The sequence below is a fragment of the Diabrotica virgifera genome, chromosome 7, assembly GCF_917563875.1.
Source record: "Diabrotica virgifera virgifera chromosome 7, PGI_DIABVI_V3a".
NCBI classification, from domain to species: domain Eukaryota; kingdom Metazoa; phylum Arthropoda; class Insecta; order Coleoptera; family Chrysomelidae; genus Diabrotica; species Diabrotica virgifera.
In genome coordinates, this window is record NC_065449.1 from 26,609,458 (window position 1) to 26,635,574 (window position 26,117).

Consider the following 26,117-nt stretch of genomic DNA (forward strand, 5'->3'; position numbering starts at 1 on the left):
CCAATTATTGCTATTTTTTAAACAATAAACATTACATTTCCTATCTCGCCAAATGTAAAACTAAAAAACGAAACTTTTTTTGTAGGAGCAATAGATCTAGATTTACCGAAGAAAATATGGGCGTAAGAAATGGTTTATAAGCCAGAGATGGTGCTACTAGTGAGAAATTTGACATCGGAGTTCCAGTTTTAGAGTTGAAACCGGATGTACTGTTTTAAAGTCCCCGAAATTGTACAAGCGGTGTATTATTCGACGCGCGTTAGCCGAGAACAAATATATACTTCCGGTTTCATGCCTGTCTGTCCGTCTGTCCGTATGTCCGCGAATATTACTTCTCCGTTATTAAAACAGATAAAATGACAAATGACGTGTCAATCAAAAGCTTATAACTGAAAGATGGTATTAGGGTTGAGAAATTTGATCTGGGATTTCCGGTTTCAGAGTTGTAATAGGAAGTACTGTTCTAAAGTGGCCGAAATAAAGCTATATATTTTTCGACGTGCCTTAACAAGAAGAGAAAAAATATATACTTCCGGTTCGTGTCTGTCTGTGCGTCCGTCTGTGTGTTCGCGAACACAACTCCTTCAGCATTAAAAAAGATAGAATGACAAACGAGATGTCGAATAAGAGCTTATAATCAAAAGCTAGTTTTAAAGGTGAGAAATTTGACCTCGGACTTCCGGTTTCAGAGTTGCAATTGGGAGTACTATTTTAAACTCGTACAAATATCGAATTTCAGTTCGACTTCCGGTCACATAGGGTGAAAACTTAAGTTTTAAGAAATCCAATTGCTTGGTATCATTAAAAGTGTCACTAAAATGACTTCGAATCATTTACTTGGTAGATTATCTGTCTGATGCCTGTCTTACATTCCATTGTTAGCTTTATTTGCTAATATAAAGCTCCTTATCATTGGCACGCTATAATAAATAAAAGTTTGTCAGTAAAATTAATAACTGCTGTATTTCCCAGTAACACACTTTCGGTTTAACAGTATGTGTATGTACAACTTGTTCGCGACCGTTCTTACATAAACCTGCTTCACTACTAAACAAACAACACGAATCATTATTTACCTTTCCTCGTTGTGCTCCTAAATTAAGTCACTTTCAAGTTTATGTAGAATATATGTGACAAAAACTAAGTTGCGTAGTCTCTTTTTGTGTTAAAACTTATAAATATTATCTTAATAGGTAATTTCCTTCCTATTTTTGCTATATCCTGGTCTATTTTTTCGTCATTATCGCCAATAATACTTTCTCTTTAAGTCAGATTTTGTAATTTAAAGAATTTTTGTTATTCTAAAATAAAGGTAATTGCCTATTTATAAGGGAAATTACGTTTCGTTATATTGGCATCGCTGTTTGAGTTATGTAGTTGACTGATTTTCAGCTAAAAAAATCTCACATTTTCATCCAACAAAAACTTTGCTGACCGGCACCCACCGGAGGAACCGCAGACGTTCGGATATAATTAGCGTCTTTTTGTACGTAAAATGAAGTCGACTTTACTAAGTAACAAGATATTTACTCAACAAACACATTACGCTATAATCTGATTGCGAAATCAACTGTGGTGAGTCCGCTTACGACTATATGTATAGTTGAGACCGCTCCCGCCTTGAAAAATTTCTGATTCAGTTTCTTCGTGGATTCCTATTCAAAAATGTGCCCTTTAAACAAATTTGAAGGGTGCTGGCCGGAATTTTTGGGCAGAATTTGTTTAAACAATTTTTTTAAACAAATACAAAAGATAACGTTTTTTTTGCTCCGGAACATATATTTTTAAGTTTTGTGGGTCATTCTAAACAAGAAAGTTATCTTATAAATTTTCTCAAAAATTGATAGTTTTCGAGTTATAAGCGATTTAAAATCTGAAAATCTTAAAAACTCATATTTAAATTAATATTTTTGAGGTTTCTATATACTTAAATTGAAGTTTAAACATTCATCTTCAAGATTCTGAAGAGTGGTCGCGTCCAACCTTAATTTAAACCGTTGTTTTGTAACTGTTAAATTATGCATGTCCATCCGATTTTTTTACCGGTGCGGCGCGCTCTATTTAAAAAATCTCCTATTTTCCTCCGAAAAATATTTTTTCTAAATTCTTTGGGACATTCTAAGTAAAATAAGTTTCTTGACATTTTTCTCAAAAGTTATAAGCGATTTAAAATCCGAAAATGCGTTTTTTTGGCACTTTTCGGATTTTAAATCGCTTATAACTTTAAAACTCTTCAGTTTTCAGAAAAAATTTAAGAAACTTATTTTATTTAGAATATACCAAAGAATCTAGAAAAAATATTTTTCGGAGGAAAATATGAGATTTTTGAAATAGAGCGCGCCGCACCGGCAAAAAAATCGGATAAACACGCATATTTAACAATTAAAAAACAATGGTATAAGTTAAGGGTAGACGAGATCACTCTTCAGAATCTTTAAGCTGAATGTTTAATCTTTAATTTAAGTATATGGCACCCTTAAAAATACTAATCTAAATATGAGTTTTTAAGCCTCGCAAATGCGTATTTTTTCATTTTTCAGATTTTAAATCGCCTATAACTCAAAAACTATCAATTTTTGAGAAAAATTAAAGGATACCTTTCTTATTTGTAATGATCCAAAAAACCTAAAAATATATGTTCGAGACCAAAAGAACGTGATCTTTAAAATTTATTTAAAAAACGTGATATTTATTTAAAAAAAAAATTGTTTAAACAATTTCTGCCCAAAAATACCGCCCGGCACCCTTCGGATTTGTTTAAAGGGGACATTTTTGAACAGGAATCCACAAAGAAACCGAATCAGAAATTTTTCCAGACGGGAGCGGTTTCACCACATGGACTAGTACCATGCCTATGGCCTGAGTTGTCGAGTCATTTATTCTAAATAAAAAAACTTTGCTGTAAGTATGACAATGATCTAATACTCTAATAATCTAAATTTATTGCTTTAAAGATTGCTATAAGTATCCTATAAACCAAACTCTGTTTTCTGCACCAAAAATAATGACTTCTGTTAAGAACATATATTTGAGGTTAAGTTTAAAAATGTTGTTCTGAAGCTATTTTCTTGTGGCATTTTTACAATTTTAACTATTTATAATGGGAAATAAGCCACAATATTATTAAAAAATGATTTTTATTAACGTTTCGACGCCCAAATCGGGTGCCGTTGTCAAAATACAAAATACTACTAACATAAACAAAAATGTTGTTGCTTAGTAAAAAAATTCTTCTAATAATTTATTTAATTTGACTCATTTATATCGGCAATTCAGATACATATGATACATTTTAAAGTAGAAGACTTTAAAATGATATTGCCAATATTTATGAGTTGCGTTCCTGGGACGACTTTACTGAAAGATAGTTCATTCGATTACATGAAATCAACCCCAACTCAAGAATATCCGTCACAAAAAAATCATAGCATGTGATCTGTCTTTAAAAAGACAACCACATGCAACGGTGACATTAAAATTCTCGCGTTAGAGATCTCATAGTAAATCACGAGGGAAAACCAGGAAAAACAAATTTATTTTAAAATCGTGATTTACTATGAGATCTCTAACGCGAGAACTTTAATGTCACCGTTGCATGTGGTTGTCTTTTTAAAGACAGATCACATGCTATGATTTCTTTGTGACGGATATTCTTGAGTTGGGGTTGATTTCATGTAATCGAATGCACTATCTGTGCACTGGTGATTTTTAATTTCAAATATCTCATTCAAAATAAACTTTTTATTTATTCTAAGGGACTTTCGGCCTTCGGTAATAATTTAGTCTTTCATTCCGCGTTTAAATTTTTCAAAAATATTTATTGGTTTTTTTAGGATTCCAAAAAAATGAACACAATATCCGTGGTAATATTTTCCAAATCTATCTTTGTCTTACAACGCACTCAGTCAATAGAATATTGTCAGCATATTGTCAGCCAGACAGTGTCAATCAGTGACAATTTTAAATATTTGACATGGCGACATGGCATCGGGAATATTTATTTGAGTTGTTGATTAAATAATATTGATAGTGTATTTGATAAATAATGGATTTAAGACGTGAACTTAATAAAAAGTTATTTATTGTGTATTATTTGTGGAAGATCCAAGCAGAGAATACATCAGGATAATATATTCTCCGATCCAAGTAATTTGTTGTTAAAGATGTTCAAAATTCTATGCGTTCCATAGTAACAATATATTATTAAAATATCACTTCAACACTTTTCCTCTTTTCTCGATGGAGTATTAGTTTTTGTTGTACATATAAATTATTACAATCACTGAATACATAGTTAGTGAAAAAATTATCACATTTATTAACTGAATTAATAATTTGCAATTATACAAATAACAGTTATCCAAGGACATTCAAAAGCCATCTCTTTAAGTTAATGATGACATTTTCAAGTGTGTGTGTGTGTGTGTGTGTTCACAAAGAGGGGATGGCATTAGATAAACTTTTTGCCACAGATATTTGACATTTTTAAGTGGAATGACATTCTAGTAATGTTTGCATATCCATACCAGTGAAGTTTACTACACGTAATTTGCCATGTAAAGATAGAAAAAGTAGGGATAGCCGTAAAATATTTGCGAATTATGTACCGATGGCCTTAAAGGGTCGTCACAGAACTCAAATTAAAAGTATAATTAATAGTAGTGAGAAATATATGAAACTTCAATTTTAAACTATTTTAAGTCAAACTGATATGTGTTTTTTATTTTTAAGTATCTAGAATTTAGGATTTTTTAATAATTCTTGTTCTTCTGCTTTTATTTTTGACGTGTGTTAGTTAGGCTATTGGCAAACTTACATCAGTAAATTAATTTGAATTTTGAATTTAAAAAATTCCTATACAAAAATGTGACGAAATGTATCGATATAGGTATATGTTTAATTTACTTATTTAAATTTGTAACCCTTATTAATGTTTTTTAAAACTTTTCCATTTAACATGTAAAAGTGCATTCATATAGATTAATTTTATATTACCAATAAATATAAATATAAACTCACCAAGTAAAATATTCTTGTTCCCAAAAAAATTTGTATCCTCAATGTATCAACAGTCATAAACACCAAAAAGTCGAGAAAACACTTCCACTAGAACACAACAAAGTTTCACAAGAAGTACTTTCACCACCTTGTATCAACCGAAATATACACAGGAATGTTGGATGTAGATAACAGCCAAATTGCATAAAAAAAATGTAGAAATAGAGCGCAGAGATGCACTTTCTTACGTGTATTATAATTTGCGTATCTCGCGCCGGTGGTACCTCTGTTGATATCACAAGAAGAAAACAAGAAATGGGTACTCGTGCGCTACCAAACAGCTCACCGTGACTGGCCTACTCGATTTCTTGCTGAAGATATCCCTACTTTGTCTGCTTCACGGTATTAAATATTGTTAGGTGATTGCTTTACAGTTTTGTTAAGGTACTTTGGTACTTGTTGTCATTTAAATTACAGGTGTCGTTTTTTGTTTTCAATAAATTTTTATTTTAAATAGCTAGGAATGCAGGTATAACTAAGTTTCTTAACTAGTTTATCAACACTAGAAAAGGAGTTACTGTTGATAGAGAAATGAGAGAGAGAGCGTGGTAGGGGTACGAAGAACCAGAGATAGTATAATGTTAGTGGAATTTGTAATTGAAAAATGAAAAACTAGAAGCATTTGAAATGTGGGTGTACCGACGCATTCTTCTTTATCCTGCACCGAACATGTCGCACCAACATCGAGGTAATGCACAGAATTGGATAATTAGATAATTTGATAAATAGATAGAAATCGTGAGCACTCAATGAGAGTAAAATTTGTGAAAACTCTCGGTTTCCTAGGAAACTTTCACAGGAAAATTGAATTTCCTTTTGTTAAGAAAATCGCATGTGTTGCGACGATTTTCTACCTTATACAATTTTATGAATCCATAGAAAATATTGACTCTATTTTTAAAAATGTTGGTATATAGACAAAGCGAAAACGGCGGGTTCTTTGGAGAAAATATTCCCATGAGGTTTTTTTGCATTATCACATTCGTGAGACATTCCAGAATAAGATTCAAGAAGTCGCCCACGCAAAAAGTGGTCCAAATTTTTTTTAGCAATTTTTTTAATCATATATAATTTTTCTCTAAAGTTGATCGTTTTCGAGGTAAAAACATTTTAAAATTGAAAGAAACGAAAAATGGCGATTTTCAAGGCTTAACTCGTTTAAAAGATATGTATTACTATGAAAATCAGAAAGCGACTAAATCAAAGTTTAAATCCCCTCCTACAAGATCCTGAAGAAATTTTTGTCATTATTTGATTACTAAGTTGTTATTTTTAAGTTATAATAATGAGCGCCATGCACGTATTAGGCGGACGTCCATAATGAGTGCGATAGAGATGCCATTCAGGCAGTTCAATGGCTCATCTCACTCGCACTTACATTTACAGCCGCGTCAATACGATCTTATCGCTCATTATTAATAATTAAAAATAACAGCTTAGTAATAAATTAATGACACAAATTTCTTCAGCATCATGTAGGGGGGCTTTAAATTTGATTTAGTCACTTTCTAACTTTCTAAATAATAATTGTTAACCGAGTTATTAAGTTTTAAAAATGGCCATTTTCGCGTTTTGAAATTTTAAATTGCTTATAACTTGAACACGATCAACTTTAGAGAAAAATTACAAGAAACCTTTTTTGTCCGAAATGGTCCGAAAAATCTAAAAAAATTTGTCCTGGTCAAAATATTGATTTTTGCAATTTGATTAAAAAAAAATTGTTAAAAAAAATTTGTACCACTTTTCGCGTGGGCGACTTCTTGAACCTTATTCTAGGGTGTCTGACGAATGTGATTATGCAAAAAAATCTCATGGGAATATTTTTCCAACGAACGCGCCGTTTTCGTCTTGTCTAATAAGGGCTACCGGTGACCTAATGGTGTTAATTTTGAACTATACATGACAACTCTTAAAAATTTGTCATTTTCACGATAAAGAACCTGGAAAAAAGGCATAACGGCAAGTCGTGATAACGAAAAATGTTATCTTGGAAAAGTTATGGAAAATAAGGAAAATTATATTTTCAGAAACACGCACCCTATTCAGGTTAATTAACTTCTCAATCGAATTTCCATGTTTCCTATGCCAAGTCAATGTTTGTTTCCCAAATTGTGACAACGAGACTCCAGTTTATATTCAGCATCAGATAGCAGCTTGATAATCCATGCAAAATTTTTACGAATTGTCCAAAATCAAGATTTGTAGTCGGTTGTGCTGTATATTTAGGTCTGGATCCCGCGTATGAAAAAAAGTTGATTAATAGCAAGCTGAAAATTTGTTAATAGCTTAAGGGTGTCTAGTCGGATAAACTTTGATATATGGGAACACTGGAACAGGGGCAGTTTTAATTGTGGAACTGGTTAAAAATTTGGAACGGTCAGACTACGAAAACGGCACATTTATTTTGTCCGACAGAATAGACTTAAACTCTCCGAACAGAGATTAAATTCTCATGCAAAAATCAGACTGCTATTTATCACCTGTCATAATTCCTGTCATTTGACATATTCTACATGTTCCACTCATTAAAACGCCCATTTGGTGATAAATAGCACTCTGATTTGAGGCGCTCAGAGCAACAGTGGCCTAACCCACATCCCGCAATTTTACCAAAATGCTTTTAATACATTAAAGTTATCCCTTATTTAAGTATTTTCAGATGCAGAGTAGCTCAAGCAATGGTTGCTTGATCCACTCTGCATCTGAAAATTCTTAAGTAATGCATAACTTTAATGTAATCAAAGCGTTTTGGTAAAATTGTGGGATGTGGGTTAGGCCACTGTTGCTCTGAGCGCCTCATTTTTGCATGAGAGTTTAATCTCTGTTCGGAGAGTTTAAGTCTGTTCTGTCGGACAAAATACATGTGCCGTTTTCGTGGTCTGACCGTTCCAAAATTTTAACCCGTTCCACAATTAAAACTTCCCCTGTTCCAGTGTTCCCATATATCAAAGTTTGTCCGACTAGACACCCTTAAGCTATTAACAAATTTTCAGCTTGCTATTAATCGACTTTTTTTTTCATACGCGGGATCCAGACCTAATTATGTTACCGGCCAAACCCGATTTCAGGATAAACTAATTTGGTCTAGGACAAACTAGTTTGTCCTAAACGCGATAGGATAAACTAGTTTAGCCTAGACCAAACTAGTTTATCTTCATAGTAATACGGGCACTGCAGGCTAAACTAGTACGGCCTTGTATAAACATTATAGTAAAACTGATATAAGCCAAAACAAAAAATAGATAAACTGAAAAAAATACTCTGTAATTGAATAATAGACTATCAGTTTTATTAAAACGATAATGACTCGGCATAAACTAATGGACAATTAGAAATACAAAAAATCATATAAAAAATAATCAGTGTCTCTTTTATAAAAACAATAATTATACCTCAATTATAAAAATTAGTATTTGTTTTTTCATGGAGTGCTTTGGGACACTTAGAATTGCGGAATATCATTGTCTTCTTGCATTTAGACCGGGCTCTATCGTCGCCCCCGTTAGAGAAATTATTCCGATTCGATTTTTGTGCACAAACTTACTCAAAAAGAGGTCCTTATAATATATTCACAGGGTGCCGGAAGGCGCCGTAATCGAAAAATTGTTTAAAAATTTTTTTTAAAACAAATTCACAAAAATAATTTTTTCGAACAATATTTCGAACAATATTTTTTTACATAACTTGGGTCATTCTGACCAAAAAAGGTCTCTTGTCCTTCTTCTCTAAAATTGATTGTTGTCGAATTCTATGCGATTAAAAATTTGAACAATGCGAAAATGACCATTTTCACGGCTTATGAGGAAACAGTAGCGATCAACAGGTAGCAAAAACGCGTTCCAAGATTGCGGCTGTAATTTTGAATATTTTTTCCAGATATTTGGCACACTTATTCGTAATATAATAAAGAATGGCGGTACAGAGCTCAATTTGAAAAATATATTAATATGTGGAAATAACTCTGTAATTAAATATAATTTTAAAAAAACGAGCTTGTACCGCCATTAAGAAGAACAAAAAAATTCACTTTCTTCAAATAAACTTTTTTATCCGATGCCTAGATTTTGTGTCATTTTGGAACTACTAAAATTTTTTATTTCATTAGTAGTTCCAAAATGACACACAATCTAGGCATCGGATAAAAAAGTTTATTTGAAGAAAGTGTATTTTTTTGTTCTTCTTAATGGCGGTACAGGCTCGTTTTTTTAATATTGTATTTAATTACAGAGTAATTTCCACATATTAATATATTTTTCAAATTGGGCTCTGTACCGCCATTCTTTATTATATTACGAATACGTGTGCCAAATATCTCGAAAAAATATTCAAAATTACAGCCGCAATCTTGGAACGCGTTTTTGCTACCTGTTGATCGCTACTGTTTCCTCTTAATAACTCGATTAAAAATTATTATTATGAAATTCAAAAAGTGACTAAATCAAGTTTTAAACCCTTTCTTCAAGGTCCTGAAGGGATTTTGTCATTATTTTATTACAAAGCTGCTATTCTTAATTATTAACAATTAGCGATATAGTCCAACTGTATCGTCGCACCCGTTAGCGAAACTATTTTGATTAGATTTTTTTGCACAAACGTGCTCAAAAAGAGGTCCTTATAACACATCCACAGGGTGCTGGGTAGTGCCATGGTGGAAAAATTGTTTAAAAATTTTTTTAAACAAATTCAAAAAATAATTTTTTAGATAATTTAGGTTATTCTCAGCAAAAAAGGTCTCTTGCGATTTTCTCTAAAATTGATTGTTGTCGAGTTCTACGGCCATTTTCGTATTTTTCAAATTTTAAATCGCGTATAACTCGAAAAAAATCAATTTTAGAGAAAAATCACAAGAAACTTTTTTGCCCAGAATGTCACAAATTTTATCTAAAAAAAATTGGTCGAAGTAAAAAAAATATTTTTGTGAATTTGTTTAAAAAAAATATTTAAACAATTTTTCTATCACGGCACCGCCCGGCACCCTGTGGATATGTTATAAGGAACTCTCTTTGAGTGAATTTGGTGCAAAAAATTGAATCGGAATATCTTCACTAACGGGGGCGACAATACATCCTGGACTATAGCGATAATTGTTAATAATTAAAAATAACAGCTTTGTAATAAAAATAATGACAAAGATCTCTTCAGGATCTTGAAGAAGGGGGTTTGAAACTTGCAAGTGCAAGAAGGCAATGATACTATGCAATTATATAAGTGTTACCAAAGCACTCCATAAGAAAATAAATAATATTTTTTTATAATTGAGGTTGTTTATAATATGATTGTTTGTATTACCAATTGTCCACTAGTTTTAACGACGAATCATTATCGTTTTAATAAAAATAATTATCTTACATCCAATTTCAGAGTATTTTATTCCGTTTATCCATTTTGTTTTGGGTTTGTAAGTATACTATAACGTTTATACTAGGCTTTACCAGTTTGTCTTGCAGAGTCTGTATAATATCAGGATAAACTGGTTTGGCCTAGGCTAAACTAGTTTATCCTAACGCGTTTAGAACAAACTAGTTTATCCTTAAATCGGGTTTTGCCAGTAACATATTATATTTCAAACCACTAAAAAATTCAAAGGACACTGATGATGCTCTCTTTAGAGCAAAAACGTTCTGTTTTTTAATGTACGGCTTTATTGGGGTTTTCAAATAAATATACCTTTTACACAGAAGATTTTTTTTCTTCAATTTTTGTAATTAATGGTATACAGCTACATGAAATTTTTTCCTTATGGACTTTAAAGAATTCCTAAAGTTCGTTAGATTAACGATGCTCCCTATACTCTGCAGAAATGTTTGCAATTTATCGAGTTCTAGAATGGGCTCTCAATAAAAAATTTCTAGGTAACCACCAAGATGTAGTTACACCAGTTTCAAGGTCTGTGTTATTCTTAGTTTATGTATCTTTATAAAAGTTACGTAAACATTTACCTATATATTTAAAAATAGTTTTGTTGCTCAAATTTTAGAAAACCAAGTAAAGCAGCTGGGAAAACATTCTTCTGAAAGTTTCATCTGAGCAAAGGGACACTTTGGTATTTCCAGTAATAACAAAGCAAATGTCTGTCACCTCTCTAAAGAGTTAGTCTTAAAAGGATCAGAAATAGCTTTAGAAGCGATCTAATGGGATATTGAGTAGTACGCTTTCTGCAATCGAAGCTACACTCTCTTTGCCAAAATTTATTCTGTTTTACCCACTAAACCTTTTGCCCACAGAAGTTATCCCAATAGAAATATATATTCCATGTTTGTTAGATGTTTCTTTAATAATTCCATTTTCTGTCAAAGACATACCGCTAGTAGGGACTACAATTTTTCGAATCAGAACTTTGCAATTACAATGGTTATGCTGATGATATTGATCATTGGCAATTTAAATGCAAACATAATGATGATGGCCGTCTAGACGGCTTAGTTGGCTGAGGCCCAGTCGATCGACAAGTTCAGTGGATTTGCGATTGAGTTTCGAGCCTCAGCCAGGTCATTTGAAATTAATAAAAAGGCCAACGCCGTAGTATAAAATTCAATAGAATCTACGACTTGGTCTGGAATAAACTGGCGTCTGATCGGCCTATGGAGGAGCGGTACGGCAAGGGATAAGAGCTTGCGGCTTGGTGATACTCCTCCATAGATCCCTACCGAATGACGTTGAAGCCTAAGAACAGTGTATAAATATAATGATGATGCAGTTAAGTATTTGATGCAACACATTGAATGAATTGGCTTAAATATCAGCATCTGTTCCCCATGTTTATCCTTAGGTAATATTACCTATCTCACTCTTATCGCTTTTGTATTGCAGTAAAAAGTAACTGTGTTGCAGTGAAAAGTCAATATTAAAAACGTGAAAAATTACCTTGTCTAATTATGCCTTATTTGTAAATCAATTTAAGTTGATTAGGGCCCGGGACGAGGAGTATACCTAATTCTCAATTTAATGTTTTCCTTGTTTCCTTAAATGAATATAGCTTAACCTGTTTTCAAGCTGTCAAGTTTATTACAAATATCTGTTTTATTAACGTTACTCTTTCTTTTGTAGAGAACGCCCACCAACCAGATGAACCGACGATCTGAAGCGTGTTATCACTCAGTAACTGGATGCAAGCCGCACAGGGCAGAGAAAGAAGGAAAGAGCTATGGGAGACATATGTCCAGCAGTGGATACGTACGGGTTGCTGATGATGACTGTTTCTTTTGAACTTGTTGATGAGGATAGTGTATCCAATATACTATTGTGATCTACGTTGATTAGTTAATCAATTAATTATCTCATTAATCAAACAAATCAAACATAAATAAATTGTAAATCTCAGGGCTAAATTAAGCTATCAATACTTACTTTCGTGGATTCAAAATATTTCTCAGTGGCTTCCTAATAGGAATAGACAAAAGAGAATAAAATAATACACATATGAATTTCAATTAGAAATTATAAAAGTCGTTTATTTTATCTAACGGAAATATATGTTTAATATTGCAAATTTTATTTATTCTTCTATCTTTATTTTATCTAACACTTATGAAAATAGGAATCTTATTTCTTTTTGTCTCCAAATTTTTTTTTTTAATAATTAACTATGGATCTCTCTACCTCTGCTATACAGGATGTTCTACCTGTTCAACTTTTTTTTATATAAAAAATTTTTATTGTATAAAAAACATCAAGTATAATGATTTATAAGTGACAAATTGATTGAGGTTTGATGATTTTATAATAGAGAAATGTATAGTTCAATATGCACTGTGGTATTTAATACGCAAAACCATACATTCATGTCTCAACAAAGAAAATAAAACTGACCTTTGCTGATGATTCGACAATGTCTTCACACAAAACGTTTCCTTCTTTGCTGGTGTTGCGATCCAAAGAAACTCGTCCACGTTTTCCAATAATGTCCCTGCTCCTCTGCAAACTCGTTCTCCCTTTCCTCACTATGCCTCGTACAGTACTCGTTCCGGCTTTCTCCTGATGTAGTATTCCAACTTTTTGAAACACTTAAAAAAACACTGGATACTTTAGACTCAAGGAATTATATCATCTCTCGACTTGGCCTATTACTCATTCCACGATATAATGCTTGTCACTTTACAAAAACAAAACCGGCGTTTTACTTTCTTTGTACACTATCCTCTAAACTGGACTCTTCCTTTCGACCCAACAAAAGAGACTGCTTTCTCTCCTCATTCATTCTGCTCCTTCCAAATTTTTCCCCTCCAGAATTAGTTTTCCACCCAATCACAACAACTTTTAATCATGACGTATTTACCAAAAAACTCTTTCCTTTTTCTCTAAACATGTCTTTATGGATTTTCAAGAAAAAATAATATTCCGTCTATTTTAATTCTATTTTCTACACTAATCATATTTTTGTCTATGTTTAAGAATCTTAATACACAGGTATATTTTAACTATCTATTATGTACCCTGCGGCTAATGAATTACCTACCCGCATATCTTGAAAAACTTAATGACCTATTCTTTTGTTTATAAAATATAATGTCTGTGGTTTTGATAAACAGTTCAAAGAACACTTTCTTAAAACCAGCACCCTAAATGCTTACTTAAAACGCATTGTTCATGGGGCTAGTAAACACTTCTGCGAAAACACTTACTTAAAAACTAGCTATAACTATTTTTACAAAATTTGTCTTATACAGGGTGTTCAAAATTTATATGCTCGTGGTTGAGAAATATGAAAATTTTTATTTTAATTTGAATTTTAAATATAAATATAGTCTTTTTTTCTTTCTCATGTCACATAGGAATATAACAATACACACACCCAAACTTATATGGAATCATCTGATAATGCTTATTATTTCGGGAGAATTTAAAAAAAAACACACGAAGTCAAACAATATTTATTTAAAAGCAATTTCCCATATAGCACTTAACGTCCGATGTACGTCCATATAACGTACATTTAAAGTCCAAACGTCCATGGACCAAAACTGGACGTACTATGTACGTACATTACGGGACGTCCATTGGACGTTTGATTTCAACGTACATTGGACATCCATTTGTGGTCCATGGATATTTTACACAAAACGCGAATATTATATTAAGTCCCAATACAAACTAAATGAGAATCTTCTTGACAACGTTGTCGCTCTTCGCGCTATCGGTCGTGAAAGGTAGTATTAGGCAGGTACTTTTGGGGATTATCGCTGTTAATTGTTGTGGAATACTGAAGGATGGTTTATTTATGATAATTCACAGAATGGCAAACGCGCTTATAATATACAACAACGGTACTGACTATAAAAATAGTTTGGAACAGAAACAGAACAGAGATTAAACCTCTTTTAATGTGCATGCTTCCTAGGGCGTCATTATCTGAATCTCGTCTTTATGAAAATACATCCTGTGATATATTTGTGTTTTCTGTTTATCGTGCAAGTGCAGTCGTGCATTAATGAAGTTCCTAGTTCCTATAATAAAGTACATATTATAATGAAGTTATAGTAAAGAGAAATAAAAAAGGTCTTTTGTGTAATATTTTTAAGTATAAGTTTAGTATTATAAGGAACTATTTCCTATAAAGGCTTTTTGCTATGTATTCACAAAATTATGGATACTAGATTGCTTTCTGAAAAGTGCCCTACAAATGTCCATAAGACGTACATTGAATGTACATAAGGTGTACACTGAAAGCTCCAATACAACGTACAATGTACGTTTGTAGCGGACGTTCTATGGACGTCCAATTTTGTGAACTCTGGACATTCGTTGGACGTCCATCGGATGTCCATTGTACCTTAGCGGGACGTCCATTGGACGTTCCAATTTACACAGATGTACGTCCATTGGATGTCCATAAAACGTACTTGTGCTATCTGGGTTAATAACAAATACATAACAATTAAATAAAACATTAAAGTATCTTTTACAAAAACAAACAAATTGAAAGTAGTTATTTTAAAGTCAGTACCATACAAAATTTCAATGTAAAACGAATAATGTTTAAATTGTTTTTATTCATTTTTTTTTGTATTTTGTGGTAGTCAGTGTTATCACCTTTAGTCCTTATGCAAGCTTCAGTTTGCGTAGGAAAGCTCCTAATCAAATTATCAACATTTTGTTGTGGTAGGTTGCTCCATCCTTTAAGAGCAGCTTGTGCTAGCCGTGCGGTGTTTTGTGGATTATCCCGGCGAGCTCTAATTTTTCTTTTAAGCATATGCCACAAATACTCTATAAGATTAAGCTCGGGTGAGCAAGCAGGCCACTCCAAACAAGGGATACCTTCTGCTTCAATAATGTCTGTAGTTACTCTAATGGTATGTAGAGGTCTATTATCATGTAATAAAATTAAATTTTCTCCTGTTTCACCTCTCCAGAGCCTGACTACAGATTATCAACATACCTGTGAGCAGTTAAAGTTGATTGGATGAAAATTAAAGGAGTTTTTTTACGGATCACAATTCCTCTCCAGAACATTACATATATATGTAATGTTGTATACTCCCTTGTATATTTGTAAACAGATCTGACAGTTTTCGTTCTTGCTTGTCTTCCTCGACCTCTAAGTACACGATTTCATGGGTCATCTGATTTTACACAAATCCCGACTTTTTTTGAAAATGGCACATTTTGTCAATTCCCAATGTTCCAGTTTTTGTGATGAAGACACCAATTTAGGCGATCAATCTTGTGCTGCCTGGATAACTTGGGAACCCATAACTGTCTCCTAGTCCTAGTGTATACTTCTTGGTACGAACTCTTCTTCTTATCGTTTCAACTGAAACAGTTACACCTGTAGCTTCCAAAAGCTGCCTTTGGAGCTGCAGGTGAGAAATGGTTGGGTATCTTCCAGCTGATTGGACAACTAAACGATCTTGGAGAGCCGTTATTACTTTTGGCGACTTTCCCTTGCTTTATTTTTGAGCTTTCCTAGTCCATGTTACCTAGCATAGGTTTTGGACAGAAATTATGGTATTACGCCTAGCTCTACAGCTATGTCCCTCTGAGAACATTACTTTCTCCACAAGACCAATATAATCTTTCCTCGTTGTAAGTTCTATAACCCCATATCAGGCATATTTTCGTTTTTTCGTTCAATTTACAACTCAAGCAAAAAAGCTTTACCGTACAGAGCTGTACTATCTGATTGTCTTATATACAGGGTGTCCAGAAACTCTACCGACAAACGAAGACAGGAGATTCCTCAGGTAAATTTAAGATAATTTAACCCAATTCACTTAGTCCGAAAATGCTTCTTAAGGGAGCTAGAGCTCTTTGAAGATGGAGTCTTGTAATTAGTTTTTCTTAAATACCTCCAGAACGCTTCTATTTAGAAAAACAAAAATTGGTACCCGTATTTATCTTCAAGATATAAATCTAATCCATACATTGCAAATTTCTAGTACCGATCATAGGCCTCCGTTTTGGGTAGGGCAACGGTTATTTTATCGCATAACTTTTTTATCTTTAACTTTTATGCATTTCTGACACTGGATTATTAAATTGTGAAGTATTCTAGTACTAAAAGGTACTCTTGTTTTAAATCAGTAGGACACACCGTTTTGTAGAAAAATCGATTTGAAAATTTTTCACTTTCTGAATTACAAAAAAAAAATTTCAAAAAAAAACTGTTTAGAAAGACGAAAACTGGTACATTTATTTATATTCCAGAGATAAATCGATTTCATTAATTGCGAATTTCTAGTACTGGTCATAGGCGTCCGTTTTGGGTAGGTCAACAGTTATTTTATAGCATAATGTTTTGTCTTGAATTTTCGAGCATTTTTGACATTAGATTATTAAATTATGAGGTATTCGAGTACTAAAAGTTACTCTTACTTTATGTTGGTAAAATACTTCGTTTTTTGTTGAAAAGTTCTTTCAATTTTTTTTCAAATTCCAAAAACGAAAAACTTTCAAATCGATTTTTCTAGAAAACGGTGCATCCTACCGACTTAAAGCAAGAGTACCTTTTAGTACTAGAATACCTCACAATTTAATAATCCGGTGTCAAAAATGCATAAAAGTTAAGGACAAAAAAGTTATACGATAAAATACCCGTTGCTCTACCCAAAACGGACGCCTATGACCGGTACTAGAAATTTGCAATCGATGGAATCGATTCATCTCTGAAAAGTAAATAAGCATATCAATTTTAGTTTTTCTAAATAGAAGCCTTCTGGAGGTATTTAAGAAAAACTAATTTCATGACGCCATCTTCAAAGAGCTCTAGCTCCCTTCAGAAGCATTTTCGAACTAAGGTGAATTGGGTTAAATTGTCTTAAAATTATCTGAGGAATCTCCTGTCTTCGTTTGTCGGTAGAGTTTCTGGACACCCTGTATTTGTTTATTTTCAATAAAAGCCTTTATTCTTCGCAACAATAACAAGTATTTTCGAAAGAAATAAATATTACTTTGAAATACATGGTGATTCCATATTAAGTTTGGGTGTGTGTACATCCTCAATAGCTTTTACTTATCCTTCAATCTATTTCTGATACTTTGCTTTTGTGTTTGTTTTTTTTTGTCAACACTAAACTAGGTATACATTTATCTTTTCACTATTGTTATGATGTTTTATCAGAAAAGATCTTTGGTAATTTGGATAAACTTATCGCCTCGATTAATTTAAATTGTAGTACTAGCGACATCTATGCGCCTATGAACAGCTATTAAAGAAAGTTCTCCTCTTTAACGGAACGAACAAAACAAAGATAAAGTAGTAATATCAAAAATATTATAAATTCGTTAATTTTATATAGAATGTGATAAGATTAAAACATATTAAGCATAATTTTGGTTTTATTTTGAAATGATTTTAAAATATTCCCATTGAATTAAATAAATACTCCTTTCACCACTTCAGTTCTGACATCTATGGAAAAGTTTACTAACTTTCGCATAACGAGATGGCGTAGAGTCCTATCGAATTCAGACGAAATAAAGTTGTATGTATTAACTGAAGTATTATAACTGTTTTACTGTTTAGCTTCCTAAAAAAACATAAGAATAATTATATGTCTGTGGAAAAATTTGTAGAAATATAAATATTAATTTAAAGAACATCAAAAATTATCTGAAATTTTTAATCAGGTATCGCTACACGCTAATCTCAAAGTCGTGGCGGCATCTCTACAGAAATACGTAAAGTATAAAAAACAAAGAAGCGGATAACTTTCTTCAGGATGTAATTAATTCGCAGTTTTCTAAAAAAAAAATTCTCTCTTCTTGTTTTTAAAAAATATAAGGATCTTTTATTTTTGCTTTTTTTTATTCTAAAAACCAAAATAATTGGCTCTCGACTTCCACTTTTTAATTTCTGTTTTGTCTACGATGTTCTCGATAGGTACCCTTTCTCAAAATTTCTATACATCAATTAATTTTCTTATTGGGGAATAATTCTTATCAATTAATTTTCTTATACATACAGGGTGATTGATAAGTGGAGTAAAGCTCAATAGATCCGCTATAGTAATAGATAGCAATAAAAGTTAATAACAAAAATTGTAGGCAACTTTGAGCTTTACATTTTAAAATTAATTAGAATGTTACAGGGTGTTCGATAACATCGTGGCAGACCAAACTTATGTTTTTTTAAATGCAACACCCTAGATTTTATCTTATATTCGAAATTTTCTTAACTTCCCCATTACAAAAATATAAAGGTCTGTTATGTTATACAAGGTATTTACAAAGTTATAGCCAATTTTCTATGAAAATCGTAAAAATTTAAGCGCCCTGTATAAATAAAAATAAGCACAACGGCAATGGTTTATTGATGCCATATTTTTTAACGTATTGTCAAAATTTTCAAGAATGGTCGATATTGCTAATTTTCTTTATATCAAATACAGAGTGACTCAAAACGCAAGTACATTATTTTCTCAGTAATTTTAAATAGAACACCCTATATTTTTTTAATTAATGTCAAATTTTTTAAAAATGATTGACATTCCTAATTTTCTTTATATCGAATACAGGGTGAGTCCAAACGTAAGTACATTATTTTCTAAGTAATTTTAAATAGAACACCCTGTATTTTATATCACTATTGAAAAGTACCATTATCGTGCTTTAATTTGTATACAACATTCCCTATGTCTAAATTTATTAGTTTTCGAGATATTTTCATTTGTCAATGGACCAGTAGTGTGGCCACCCATATCACCAAAATTTAATAGACTGGACTTAATTTTTTGGGGTTACGTTAAGAATGAAGGTTATAAAATTTCTCCAACAACAAGGTATGGGATGAAAAATAGAATACAAAGTGTATTTTGAAGTGTTAATTTACAAATGATTCGCAATGTAAGTACCTAACTCATTCACTCAACTCATTTTGAACACCTTCTATAATTAAATATATAAAATATTTTACTAAAAGTAGCTTTTAATTTTTTCAAAAGTGTTGTATTTTGTGTTCATGCTTTTTTTGTAAAATTTTTTACTGATAAATTATTTCTCGTTCTTTATTTGTTACATTGTTACATTTACATACAAAAGTAGTTTTTAATTGTGTTCACAAAATGTTGTATTTCGTGTTTGTGTTTTTTTTTTTGTAAAATTTATAACTAATAAATTATTTTTCTTTCTTTATTTGTGACATTTACATACAAAAGTAGTTTTTAATTGTGTCAAAAATGTTGTATGTGGTGGTTGTGTTTTATTTTGTAAAATTTATTACTAATAAATTAGTTTTCTTTCTTTATTTGCTTCATTGATACATTGATTAGCAGATTGATAACCAGTAATCTTACTATCAGTTTTAAAAAATTCAGTCATGGCTTACTTAAAATTTGGAAAGATTTAGACGCCTAATTAATAATTTGCTCTAAAAAATAAAAATATCTTGAACACTAATAAATTTAGACATAGGGAATATTATACAAAAATTAAAGTACGGTAACGGTACTTTCTGATAGTGACATAAAATATAGGGTGTTCCATTTAAAATTACTGAGAAAATAATGTACTTGCGTTTTGACTCACCCTGTATTCGATATAAAGAAAATTAGCAATATCACCCATTCTTAAAAATTTTCACAATCAACAAAAAAATATGGCACCAATAAACCATTGCTGTTGTGCTTATTTTTATTTATACAGAGAGCTGAATTTGTTACGTTTTTCATAGAAAATTCGTTATAACTTTGTAAATACCTTGTATATCATAACATACTTTTATATTTTGTTAAGAAGATTTCGAATATAAGATAAAATATAGGGTGTTGCATTTAAAAACATGGGTGCATAGGTTTTGGACAGAATGCCCTGTATTACGCCTAGCTCTACAGCTATGTCCCTCTGAGAACATTACTTTCTCCACAAGACCAATAATCTTTCCTCGTTGTAAGTTCTATAACCCCACATCAGGCATATTTTCGTTTTTGGACGCAAGTGTTAGTTTATTTATTTTCGTTCAATTTGCAACTCAAGCAAATAACCTATACCGTACCGAGCTGTACTATTTGATTGTCTTATAGATTTGTTTATTTTCAATAAAAACCTTTATTCTTCGCAATAATAACAAGTTTCTTCAAGAGAAATAAATATTATTTAGAAATACATGGTGATTCCATATAAGTTTGGGTGTGTGTATATTCAGGGGCGTAACAGAGGGCCCCGCAGCGTGAAGCTTGCGGGGGAGCCCCAATCGCTTAAGGGCCCCATCTTGTCATCTGATATTATGTAAAAATCTGTTATTGTTATATTATTTTTACGTTGTCTGTTTAAATTTAAAAACGTAAAAATTTCTAACTAGACGTATTTGCCAAGTGAATCCTCTCATAATATCTAGAAACTTAATCCCTTCCGGCCTACCGAAATTTTATGGCAGCGACAATATAATGCTTTGTACGTGACTATTGAAAGATATTAGAATTGCAATTTGACGAATTTAAGAACAATAATCTAAAAATGGGTTTTCTTTCTCTCTGTTCTTTACCTACTTTTAGTATTTCGATACAATTATCGCCAGTAATTTCATATTGGTTGTTTGCATTGAATGTTATTTATGTTTGTGTTGTTTTACGGTTATAGTTGCATCAGTTTGGTATTGGTACGCATTTATTTAACAATTATTGACGACTTTTCTTGTGTAGGTAATCATTGGCAATCTCTCAACAGATAAACGGTAAGATAAGGAAATTATAACTTATAACAGTTACGCTTTAGGGGAGTCAATGTAGAAAAGCTTGCATTGTTTCGGTTTCGGAAAAAATCAAACAAGCTTATATTTTTCTAAAACATTTTTTGTTAGTTTATATATCTTATCTTAAAGTGAAAAGTTCTACTCACAGATGCCTCTAATTGTTTATTAATTCTTTAAACAATAAAACTCTTTTATATTAAATAATTTTAAAATAGATATCGGCGAATTCATCATTTTACTTTGTTCAAAAATGTTTCTATTTGCTTTTTGATTATGCTGAATTCGAACATGTCATTAAATCAGGGCCATAAGTACGATGTTGGGCTGGGGGCCCCCCCTACCGGGAGGTCTGGGGTTAATCACCCAGCAGAAGGAGTCCGGGAAAATTGATATTTAACCACTTGAAAACGCATTTTAATGTACTCCATGACTGAAGTTTCCTGTACCTACCTACATATTGCTATTTTAGTTGACCAACACAAAAAAAATTGAAATCACATTATTTTAAGCTAAATATTTACCATCAATATAACTTCTTCTTCTTCTTATGCAATCCACTAATGGATGTTCGCGATCACGTTTGACCATTTTTCTCTATCCCTTGCAGTATGTATTAGGTCTCCTATGTTTTTTAGTCCTGTCCATTGTTTGACATTACGGAGCCATGACATTTTCTTCCTGCCCACTCCTCTTCTTCCTTCGATCTTTCCTTCAATTAAGGTTTGCAGAAACTGATATCTTTCATTTCTAATTATGTGTCCCAGGTATGCCGTTTTTCTCTGTTTAATTGTGCACATCAGTTGTCGTTCTGTACCAATTCTTCTCAGGATTTCTTCATTTGTTATTCTTGCGGTCCAGGGAACTTTAAGGATTCGTCGATAGATCCACATCTCAAATGCCTCTAGCTTATTCATTGTGTTTATTTTTAAAGTCCATCCTTCCATGCCATATAGGAGCACCGACCATATATAGCATTTTGTGAATCTTAATCTTAGGTTTAGGTCAAAGTCAGAGTTCGTAAAGACGTTTCTGAATTTCATGAATGCACTTCTGGCTCTTTCTATCCGACATTTAATTTCCATATCCGACATCCAGTCTTCACATAGCCAGGTTCCCAGGTACTTAAACTTTCTTACGCGCTCTACATCTTGGTTGTTATATGCTAGTCTTGCATTTTGATGTTGACATAATTGACGGCTGATTATAAGGAACTTTGTCTTTTTTATGTTGATGCTAAGTCCCATGTTCTCGCTATGCTCTCCAATTTTATTAAGAAGGTTTTGGAGGTCTTCTATATTGTCTGCTATTAAGACCGAATCATCCGCATATCGTATATTATTGACCCAGGTACCATTCACTTTGATGCCGCTTTCGCATTCCTCAAGAGCTTCCTGGAAGATACTTTCTGAATATAGATTGAACAGTAGTGGGGAGAGAATGCATCCCTGTCTTACACCTCTGAGAATTTTTTGAGCTTGCGTTGTTTCATTGTCCACCTTGACGACAGCTGTTTGATTCCAGTAAAGAGCCTCTATGCAACGAATGTCTTTTTGATCTATGTCGAGTTGTTTCAGTATATGTACGAGTTTATGATGTTGTACTCGATCGAAGGCTTTTTCATAATCTATAAAGCACATCATTACATATTTCCTTTGATCGTAGCAGTTCTGAGCTAGCACTTGGGTTGCACCTAGTGCTTCCCTGGTACCCAGGCCTTTTCGAAATACAAATTGTGAGCAACCAATAACCTTATCGCATTTTGTGGAGATTCTGTAGTGAAGAACTTTGAGGAATATTTTTAAAGAATGGCTCATCAGACTTATCAGTCGGTGCTCTTGACACTTTGTTGCGTTGTTCTTTTTTGGCAAAGGGATAAAGGTAGATACAAGCCATTGGACAGGGAATTTTCCTTTTTTATAGATTTGGTTGAAAAATCTTTGGAGTATCGTAATTCCCTCTTCATCTAACAATCTGAGTAACTCAACAGGAATTTTATCAGGTCCAACTGCTTTCCCGTCTTTCGAGGTATTTATTGCTCTAGTAATTTCTTCAATTGTGATCTCGGGACCAGATAGGTTGTTAATATCTATCACTTGTTCCTGAACGACTTCTATCTCAGGCCTCTCGTCTGCAAAGAGATTTTTGATGTATTTTTCCCATATGAGTTTCCTCTCTCTATCATCTTGTGCCATTTTTCCTTGTTCATTTTCTAAGTTAGAAAATTTCTTTTTTCTGTATATTCCAGCTACCTCCTTTAGTTTCTTATGTAGGTTGTGGTCATCATGTAGTTTTTGTAACTGTTCCATTTCCTGACACTGTTTCTTTAGCCACTTATTTTTTGCCATTCTTATCTCTCTTCTTATGCGTTGTTGTTGTTCTCGATATTTGTCTCGGTTCCCTTGGTTTTTTTGTTTTCTTCTTTCTTCGAACATTGCCAGGATTTCGTCAGTCATCCAACTTTTCTTTTGTAGTTTTTGTTTATAACCTAATTCTTTTTTAACTGTATCCGTCATTGTTTCCTCTATGGCTCTCCATGTGTTATCCAAATTAACTTCTCTTTCTAGTTCTACTTTTGTATTCTTTGTTAGTTCTTTGTTTAATTTCATACTTAATTCTCTTCTGGTATTCTCATCTTTAAGTTTAGCATAGTCTATTGTTGGTTCTGGTTTAGGTCTCCTCATATTAGTGATTTTTATTTTTATTTCTGCTAAGAGAAGGACATGGTCTGATGGAACATCGGCGCCAGGGTATGTACAAGTTCTAGTTATTGATGATCCAAATCTTTTGTTAACCATTATGTAATCGATCTGGTTTCGAACTATACTCTCGGGGCGGTCCGCTGGGGCTTTCCATGTATATAATCATCTAGGTGGTAGCTTGAACCAGGTATTAGATATTTTCATATCTTCCTCTTGGCAAAATTGATATAGTCGTTCGCCTCGGTCATTTCTCTCTCCCAGGCCGTACGGGCCTATTAAATCGTCGTCTCTGCCTCTCCCTATCTTGGCATTAAAGTCGCCCATTATGAGGTTTACTTCATGTCTCTTCACGTTACTAAGCAGTTGTTTAAGTTCTGCGTAGAACATTTCTATATCTTCTTCTGTTGAGTCCGATGTTGGGGCATAAACCTGAATTATGTTGATATTGACTGGACTGGCTTTCAGTTTGAGTAAGGCCATACGGTCTGAGAGTGGGAAGAACTGTATTACCGATGCAGATAATTTGCTCGTGATTATTATACCTACTCCCTTTCTGTGGTTTTTATCCTGGTTTCCAGAATAGTACATAACTGCCCCTTCGACAGCACACCTTCCTACATCTGACCACCATGTTTCTGCTATCCCCAAGACATCTATCTTCAATCTCTTTACTTCTTGGATTACGTTAGTCAGCTTCCCAGCTTCATACAAACTTTGCACGTTCCATGTTCCGATCTTCATTTTACTTCGTAAGTTCAATTGGGTTAGGCTTTTATCATTTAACTGCGTTCCCCCCGGAGATCCGATTGGGGAACTGTTTATAACTCCGGAAATTTTATAATTAAATGACGTCATTGTGATTCTCTTGGGATAATAAGTAATGAAAGTGGTATCCCGTTGCCTTCCTTCATGCCATTTCTTGGCTTGAGTTTAGGCCGCCCACTCTGGGTCAGACGCCGTTTGTAACCGCCCACTCTGGGTACAGACGTTACAGTTTCACCATATCTGGTTACCCTCACTTAGTTTAGCCTGCAGACCAATGCAGTTGCCCGGGGTGTGGCACGTGGAGCCATAAGTGAGAGTTAGGTGTCTTGCGAGGACCAGTTATCAAGAATCATCTCCTGTCTATGACACTCGATGTGGTCGTTCCGATAAAAGGTACTACCTCTGCAACACAACCCTACACTCCATCAATATAACATCTTTTCTGTTTTCATAAAAAATATACTACATATAATGTTACTTACATTCTTCGGCTATAATGTAGGCTTTTAATCGCGTTATATTGCCTATAGGCAGTATAACGCGATTACAATCGCGGGGCCCCCTTCGCCGGGGGCCCCGAGGCACTGCCCTGGTTGACCCAATGGTAGTTACGGCCCTGTCAGACATTACAATTTGAAAATTCAAAATAAATTTTTTTGAGCGCTTATACAGTATGTCTGCGTGGCTTCGAACCATATGGGAAACATTTTTATTATCAATTTTACGAAAAAAGTTATTCTTCCTGAAATGCTCTGAATGGTCTTAAATCTGAGATACAAAATAAGCCAGATAAACCATCAGATATCAAAGCTTATCAATTTTATACGAGCTAAGTCAAAAAATAAGAATTTAACTCAAGGATAAAGTACTTTTATATTTAACAATATACGACTTAAATTTTAATATGTAATTACATCCTTGTATATAAATAATTAAATTTTCCAAATATTTCTCAAATTACCGATAACCAACATCATTTTATTACAATAATTATAATAACTATTTTATTATTAATTTTTTAATTTTACGAAAAAATTCTTTATAAAATTCTTATCAGATTCTTTATAAAAAGCTCTGCATTATCTCAAAACGAAGATTCAATCGTAATACAGTAGAACCCCGATTATCCGGGTGCGGATTATCCGTGCTGCGGATTATCCGTGCTATGATTTTCTATTACTCAAGTTGCATTTTTAAGGTTTTATCAAAATAGCGTCATCGTAAATCACTTGACGGAAACTCTATATGACGAAAGAGATACTCATAATGAAAGATTTATTTGTTTCTGTTATTTTTTATGGTAGGTGCATATGTATGTGTATACGTACATATGTATTATACATAAGAAATACTTGTTCGAATTATCCGTGCTTTTCAATTATCCGTGCCACCCTTCGGTCCCGAGGAGCAGGGATAATCGGGGTTCTACTGTATATCACATTTTACCAACTTTATACGAGGTACGTCGAAAA

The 26,117-nt window shown here is 32.9% G+C and overlaps 1 protein-coding gene across 1 annotated transcript in view; it reads left to right on the forward strand.

Annotated features, from left to right (window-relative positions):
• The window catches only part of LOC126888085 (uncharacterized), a 94,831-nt gene extending 82,567 nt beyond the window's left edge, over positions 1-12,264 (forward strand). Inside the window, exon 3 of the mRNA XM_050656107.1 lies at positions 12,106-12,264. Coding sequence (XP_050512064.1) covers positions 12,106-12,264 — 159 coding nt within the window. The remainder of the gene's footprint in view (positions 1-12,105) is intronic.
• The last annotated feature ends 13,853 nt before the right edge of the window (positions 12,265-26,117 follow it).